Raw genomic sequence first — 8190 nt, forward strand, 5'->3', positions numbered from 1 at the left:
GAGCAGCCAACCGTGCTGCCCAGACAGCTCACCACAGCCTGGTTTCTGGTACTTTGTTGTCTTCAACACCGAACACTGTTTCAATGCATCTGAGAGAATCTGGCTAAATTTTACTGCAGAGTTTGTGTTTTCTTCGGTAAGAAGGATAGACGATTACAAGAACTGGTAGAAGACAAAAACATTCAACTATTCTCAGGCAACACCAGATGGTTTCATTTCAAAGTCTCCAAAAGTGTCATTGTTCACTACTTATACAGTGGATTTTATGCCACTCAGCTGGAACTCTTCTATCAAAAAAAGATGAGGTTCAAACTACAATTTTCTCTCTTGGGAGATAAATGGATTTTTGTGAGAAGAAAGAACCAAGGCACTGCACACTGTGAAATATGACCTCATGTCTCATACCAGTAATTTCTTCTTGTTGTATATATATCTTCACACACACGTACACAAATACCTGCCTATCTCTCTCTCTTGGATGTCAAGGATTTTCTTTTCAAAAAATTGACCACTAAAGTCCAGCAGGAAATGCACAGAAGTTTAAAATGTTAATCCTCTTAATGTTCACAAATTATGACTAGGTAGGCATTCTTCTCTTACGAGCAGCAAAACAAGGACATAGGATGCATTTCAGTAACTCAGAGCCAGAGACAGCCTGTGGCACAGCTCAAAGCACAGCTTCAGTCTTGGGATTTACAATGTCGAAAGGCCAGTCAAATACATGGTAACAGACAACAGTAAGCTATTAAAATGCCACTTAAATAGAATGGGATAGAAGAACCCTGAAAATACAGCACTTTCAAAAGGATTTCAGGGAAGTTTTGTAGAGTGGCAATGTGATGTGCTCAGTGATGGAACAGGAACAACTCTGCAACAGGTTATATGTTTACAACATCATCACCTGTCTCTCCCAGCAGCAGGGACCAAGTTTCTCACCTTACAGGAGTGGAGAGATGAAGTGAGGATGCAGAGCACTGCAGCTGATAAAGCTGCCTGAAAAACTGAGCTCCAACAGTTTCTCTTCTGCTTCTCTGCTACAACTTTCTCTCTTGGGAGATAAATGGATTTTTGTGAGAAGAAAGAACCAAGGCACTGCACACTGTGAAATATGACCTCATGTCTCATTACCAGTAATTTCTTCTTGTTGTATATATATATCCACACACACATACACAAATACCTGCCTATCTAACTCTCTCTTGGATGTCAAGGATTTTAAATATGACCTCATGTCTCATACCAGTAATTTCTTCTTGTTGTATATATATCTTCACACACACGTACACAAATACCTGCCTATCTCTCTCTCTTGGATGTCAAGGATTTTCTTTTCAAAAAATTGACCACTAAAGTCCAGCAGGAAATGCACAGAAGTTTAAAATGTTAATCCTCTTAATGTTCACAAATTATGACTAGGTAGGCATTCTTCTCTTACGAGCAGCAAAACAAGGACATAGGATGCATTTCAGTAACTCAGAGCCAGAGACAGCCTGTGGCACAGCTCAAAGCACAGCTTCAGTCTTGGGATTTACAATGTCGAAAGGCCAGTCAAATACATGGTAACAGACAACAGTAAGCTATTAAAATGCCACTTAAATAGAATGGGATAGAAGAACCCTGAAAATACAGCACTTTCAAAAGGATTTCAGGGAAGTTTTGTAGAGTGGCAATGTGATGTGCTCAGTGATGGAACAGGAACAACTCTGCAACAGGTTATATGTTTACAACATCATCACCTGTCTCTCCCAGCAGCAGGGACCAAGTTTCTCACCTTACAGGAGTGGAGAGATGAAGTGAGGATGCAGAGCACTGCTGCTGATAAAGCTGCCTGAAAAACTGAGCTCCAAAAGTTTCTCTTCTGCTTCTCTGCCCATGCAATAAGCTGTGTTCTAGAATGCTCTAGAAAGAGCTGTTGCTGAGAGATTATTTGAAAGTATACCCAGATGAAACAAATAACCAATGCTTTCAGGAAGACGTTTACAACATCATCACCTGTCTCTCCCAGCAGCAGGGACCAAGTTTCTCACCTTACAGGAGTGGAGAGATGAAGTGAGGATGCAGAGCACTGCAGCTGATAAAGCTGCCTGAAAAACTGAGCTCCAACAGTTTCTCTTCTGCTTCTCTGCCCATGCAATAAGCTGTGTTCTAGAATGCTGTTGCTGAGAGATTGTTTGAAAATATACCCAGATGAAACAAATAACCAATGGTTTCAGGAAGAAAAGAGCTAACCTGTGGGATTAAGTGGGACCCCAACTTTGAGAATAAGACAGAGCATTGTTTTGAGAGCTGTTACTTTTCAGGACACCAAGTTAAAAGTGAACCAGAAGGGAAAGGAAAGATGAGATGCGAAGGCAAAAATGAAGTCAGATGGGAGACATAATATCCCCGAAGTGTAAAACTGGCACTGCCCACTGTGTAATGGTACAAAATATTCCTTGATTATTTGGGTGATTTACAATGAAATACACCTAAATGTCTCAGCAGCTCCCTGCAAATAAAAAATTATTGCTTTGGCAACAGTTTGGTGCTTAACAGAAGAGGCCCCAGACCACCAGGTCACACACTTCTCAAACCAGAAAAGCATGAAACTTTGAGTTACCACATTAATGTGAAGTGAGGAGCAGCATGGGATTTTTTCTTTTAACATTATTGCAACAAACTCAAATGATGTGTGAAATGAAAATTCCCTGTCCAGTTCACAGAGGAGAAAGACTCTGCTGCTTTCTGTGTGCAGAGACAGAGATGCACAATTTCAGGCTTGGGTAGACAGCCAGGAAAACCTACCACACCCAGCAGGATCTCAAAGATTTTCAAACAAGCACTCCAGGAGACTAAAGTTTTTTAAGTTTCCTTACTGTTTTCAATGCGCAAGCCCCTAGGCTAACCTCCCTATGTAGTCAGCTAGCTGGAGCCTGTACAAAGAAATTCTGCTTCATACAAAATACACAAAGTTGGAAAGAAAGTACTGAAGACCTTTATAGATACTTGGAAGGGAAACATTAAACAGCTCTCGCTTTCCCTTCAAGTTTTTTGTGCGTCCTGAAAGGCTTTTTTTCTGAGATATGTATTGCTGGAAGCCAGTGGCAAGCACAGGCTCAATCTGTGCTGACTTGTATATCTGAGGTTTGCTCCTGCCTGGTGCTGAGCACTCTGACACTGATCTGCATGCTTGATTTCTAGCAGCACAACAGTCTCAGAGAAAACTACATTGGGACTGTTAGAAGGTTGAAAACTACATGGGGATTTCCTATATATTCCTAGACTAGGGCTGATGTGCTCCACCCAGGTCATTCTGGGGCTGCCAGATGGATGAAGCCATTCAACTTGAACTGCATGTCTCATGTGAGGGTTTTCAGCTATAAAATTTCCACTTTTACCCAGTAATATATTGTAAATAAATGCAGAATACTGCTTATTAAAAGCAGTGTTTTTCTCATAAGTAGTAATTTGCTCTGATGTTTATGAATGCAGAAAACTTTCAGTAACATTCTGAAAAGTAATTTCAGTCTGGAGCTTTGAAACTTCTGGGCCATAAATAAAATCATTATTAGTTTGGCACTGGGCTTATGATCATTTGAAAGTATAAAATGACAAGAAGTTGGAAAATATTGCTCAGTGAGAGATTTAGAGAGGCTTGCTAATTTACCTATTGCTTCATTCATCACTTTCTGGGTCATTTTCTAAATGAAATAATGGGCTTGCTTAGTATACATGTATTAGTGTTAATATGAGAAGCTTACACTAAATCATGAAATTCACTCCTCACAAACTAAAGACAGATGACCTGACCTGTGCACACAAGTATCTGTACTCACTTGAGCATAATTAATGGGGGCTGGTACGTGAATTAGGAGATCTGATAAAACATCCTTTCTTCAAGTCCCTGAGCAACCTTATCTAAGTTTGAAGCTGGTTCTGGTGTTAGCTGGGGGCTACGAGGGGATTGCATGACCTCCAGAGGTTCTTACCAAGCTAATTTTTTTTTTTTTTTTAATTTATGACCTCATAGGGGGAAGTTCTCTTTGCAGTTCTGTAGCAAAGACATAAACCCAGAAAATGTCCCAGAAAACATTCAGCCACTTCAGTTCACTTTAGACTTTAAAATCAAAACCTTACTAGTGAAAGCAGCTTTTCCCAAAAGCGCTGGGCCATAAACTGGTGCACCTCTGGTACAGCCAGGTGTACCCACACACTCCACAAGAACAAGGGGCAAAACAAACAACTGCTATGACAGCATCCTACCCTGAATGGCCTACAGTGACCAGAGGATGTCCCAAACAAGTCACAACCCTAAAGAGTATGCAGGATCTAACCAGAAAGGCAATGTTTTTTCTTTCAGAAATAGCAAATGCTACTATTTACAATTGCTGTTATTGCTAATTAAGTTACCAAAACATTCATAAGAAAGCTAGGAATGGAAATATATGACAAAAGAGGCTGTGAGGGGTAAATTATTTATGAAGCAATATTAAATTTCAAAACATCCAAGATCTTCCTAGTGAGTATAAACACTAATATTTTTGTACCTTTCAGCCCAGTGACCCACTAATAACAAAGTTTCTCCTTTCTTTGCTAGTCACAGTTTTAAGAAAAATAAATCAGAAGCCTCTCACACTTCAAAGGGAACATACTTCAAAGGGCATTTCTGCTCTTTCTTTCTACCCTCTCTCTCTCTTCCTATCTCTTAAGCAGCCACACTTCAACTCACATTCATCCCTGACACCTTAATCAGCCAAAGTATTCACCAACTTTTCAGCAAGGAAATGCACTATTGAGCCCAAGTACCCATAAAACAGTTAAACAATGAAGTGTAATAATTTCCTGAATTTCAACTTAACCTTTCAGGAAATATACCCTGCAGCCAAAGTGAATTTACAGTTAACAATCATGAAGGTGCAGTCATTCCAACAGGGGGCTTGAGGGTTTTTTGTCTTCAGACAAATTATATTTTAATGGGCCTAAAGGGTAGATAAAATGGGTTCATGCATGCATATGATTTTAGGCTTAATCACCAGAGCCCTGTATTTAAAAAAAAAAATAAAAAATTCAAAGACAAATCAGGGCTAACTATAATCCATATCTGCAACACACACTCTCTTGTCTGTAAAGAACACATGGAATTCAGGAGTATACTGCAAGTTTGAGGCAGTGAAATGCTCCCCCATACAGTGCAATCTAAGTAATTGTTAGGCATAATCTAGATGGGCTCTTAAACTAATAAAAACATCAGTAGATTAAAAAATAGACCTAATAATACTTAAGTACTAATAAAACACACACATCCATTATACAGTTAAGGAATTCTTTGTTTGGTTTGGATTTCACTGTTCCCACTGTCTGCAGCTGAATGAGCTCTTAGATAAACCATGGGTATCAAGAAGAGACTACACAGGGACTGTACTTTATTCCCATGAATATCTGCTATTTAGCTCATTTTAAGTTCTCTGTTCAAGTGTATAAAGGAGAAAAAAAAGAGAATAATTTCCACAAAGTCCTCACAGTCATTTCTTTGTTGTTTTATAGATCTTTCCTATTTCTGTTAACCTTAGCTAGCAAACATACATAAACACACTTTGGTATTCAGACTTCTACTCCTTCCGAATGAAACAATATTTTTCACAGGAATCAAGTTAGGGGTTTGCAGGATTTGAGGCAAGTATTTCAAACTTTTTGGATTAGCACCTTTCTTATCTGCCACTAAGCGAGTGTATATGCAACAGACACAAAAGTAAAATGGCAACCTATAACAGTTTTGAACACAATAAAATTTCAAGATGTTGATATTTCACCTTCTCTTGGTGTTAATCAGCTGGTGCTGTGACAGAAGAAAAATATTTTATGGTAATAATAAGGAATATTTTATGTTAAGAACAAGGAATTGTTTTGCGGTTGCCATTATGGTTATGAAGAAAATAACAGTGATGTTCACCAAAAAAAGTCAAACAGAGGAAACCAAGTCTTATGATAAGCATCTAATTCCATTCTGAAAAGAACAAAAAAACCCCATGAGACTGGACACATCTGGTGAGACCAAATGTCTGTTCAGCCCCACATTCTCTCTCTGACAGCAGCCAACTCCAGATGTTTAGAAGCACAAGGACAGACAATGCCATTTCAGAGAACCACAGAGAAATCTGGAAGGGATGGGACTTCTGGAGGTCGTGCAGTCCAGCCCCCTGCTCAAACTGGGCTTCCCCTTGTTACTGCTGCCAATAATCTCACACTCTCAGTGCAGGAATTTCCTGAGCTAGAAGCAATGCCTTAGCACTTTCTTCACTATCTACTAGCAGATAGTCCATGAAAGCCCTAATTTACCGCCTCTGAAATCCCTTATCTTAATGATTGGTGATTTATGTGTTTAAAGAGCTCAGTTTCAACCCCACCTCATGCCTCTGTAGCTCCACTACAGAGATTTCTCGGGATAGAGGGCACACCCCATTACACATCCACAAACTCAGTCAGAAGTCCAAAATGGCCAGTTCAAGACTCCACAGAGAAACAAGGGAAGTTACACAAGACGGTGTTACTCAGCTGTCTGCTGTCTTTGTTTTTTCCCCTCCAAATCCAGTGTTTATACAGAGAAAAACTAGGTTTTTAATGAAAATAACAACCCAAACAAACAGAAAGCAGCATATTTGAATGCCAAACACCCAACACCTATTGTCATGGACCCCAGGGTAGCAGCGTCATTGGTGTCTGAAGTTCTATTTCAGTAGTACCCAGGATCTTGCAGTATCTGTCTCATCATCACTGTTTCATGTCTAAAATAAAATCTAGTTACTGCTGTTTTATTGTAAAACACTCTTAATCATCACCTCAGCTCAAGTCTAAGCCTATGAAAATCTGTGGGTGTCTGTCCAGTGACTTCCTGGGGATGCTGAAATGGTTTCACAGAGAGCATATTGCCTAGATCTTTCAAAGAGAAACGTGTAAATATTGCTGCTTTTCAAGTGGAAAAATGAGGAAAGGAGATTTCCCTGTGATTAGCCAGCAGGTGAGATCCATCTGTTCCCTCCCTAATGCCGGCTGTAGCACACCTTGCTCTAGGTGGCCACTCCACAGATTACAACGTGGTCGCACGCACGAAGATGAAAATCAAACAACTTTACATTACCCCCCATAAAATCCGCACTGGCCGCTCCCCTGGCTGGATAACAGACAAGGACACACAGACTGTAAAGGCGCTGGCTGACGCTCCTGGCTCTGCCTGTGCCGATCCAGCGGCACGGAGCGGCAACAGAACCGGTTTGGAGCGCGGCTGAGCTCCAGCAGCCCCGGCCCAGGCGCGCTCCCGGAGCGCGGAGGCGCGGTCCCGCTGCCGGCGCTCCAGCCGCCCGTGGAAAGCAGCCCGCGTGCTTCCCGCCCGCCTGCACGCCTCTGCGAGCCGACGAGGTGTGCCAGCGCAGCTCCCTCCCGCCAGCACGGAGCAGCAACTCAATCTGGCTCTAATTATCTCCGATGTGCGCGATGAGCGAGCGCTTTGTTCGGGGCGCGCTGGGGACCGGGGCGGTCCGCTCCCCCTGCCCGGCCCTGCGCCTGTCGGGATGCAGGGAAGCACCCGGGGCTTGGCAATGGGGCTTGGCAATGGGGCGGCCAAGCGCTCTCCCTGCCGAGGTCGCCCCCTGCGCTACTTACACCAGGGTGGGCTCGCAGGGGAACTGGTTCCAGGCGCACTTGTACTGGGCCTGGACGTAGCTCTCCGTCCCGTCCAGCACCGAGCAGCTCACGTTCTTGTTCACGATGTAGGCGCACCAGTTCCTGCGGGAGAAGGACAGTGTCGGTCAGGCACTCCGGGCCCGCCCGGCCCGGCGGGTCCCGCAGCGCGCCCCGGGCGGGCGGTACTCACTTGCTGCGGGAGCCCGGCCGGGAGTACGGCAGGTGCGGGGTGCCGTGGCTGAGCCCGGCGGCGCCCAGGGCGAGGAGGAGCGGCAGAGCCCACCCCGAGGGCGGCGCGGGCCCCGGGCACAGCTCCATGGGGCGGCGGGCAGCGGCGGCGGGCGAGCGCAGGGGGCCGGTGCCTCTCCGCCGGCTCCCTCCGTCCGTCTGTCCCTCCGTCCGTCCCGCCCGCTCTCAGCTCCCTCACTGACGCAAATCCCCCCACCCCGTTTCCGCCCTCCACGGCGGCTCCGCACCCCCCTCCGGCCAAGGCGCCGCTCCCCTCAGCCCGGCCCCGGCCCCGGCCCCCGCCCC

At 44.1% G+C, this 8190-nt stretch overlaps 1 protein-coding gene across 1 annotated transcript in view; it reads right to left on the reverse strand.

The window, feature by feature from the left end:
* The window catches only part of EMILIN2 (elastin microfibril interfacer 2), a 32728-nt gene extending 24577 nt beyond the window's left edge, over positions 1 to 8151 (reverse strand). Inside the window, exons 1-2 of the mRNA XM_039706211.1 lie at positions 7847 to 8151; positions 7636 to 7758 (exon numbers count right to left, since the gene is read on the reverse strand). Of these exons, the coding sequence (XP_039562145.1) occupies positions 7636 to 7758; positions 7847 to 7974 (251 nt within the window). The 5' untranslated portion in view covers positions 7975 to 8151. The remainder of the gene's footprint in view (positions 1 to 7635; positions 7759 to 7846) is intronic.
* Positions 8152 to 8190: the final 39 nt, after the last annotated feature.

This window comes from Passer montanus, unplaced genomic scaffold (genome assembly GCF_014805655.1).
Source record: "Passer montanus isolate IOZ18808 unplaced genomic scaffold, ASM1480565v1 scaffold19, whole genome shotgun sequence".
Classification (NCBI taxonomy): Eukaryota; Metazoa; Chordata; class Aves; order Passeriformes; family Passeridae; genus Passer; species Passer montanus.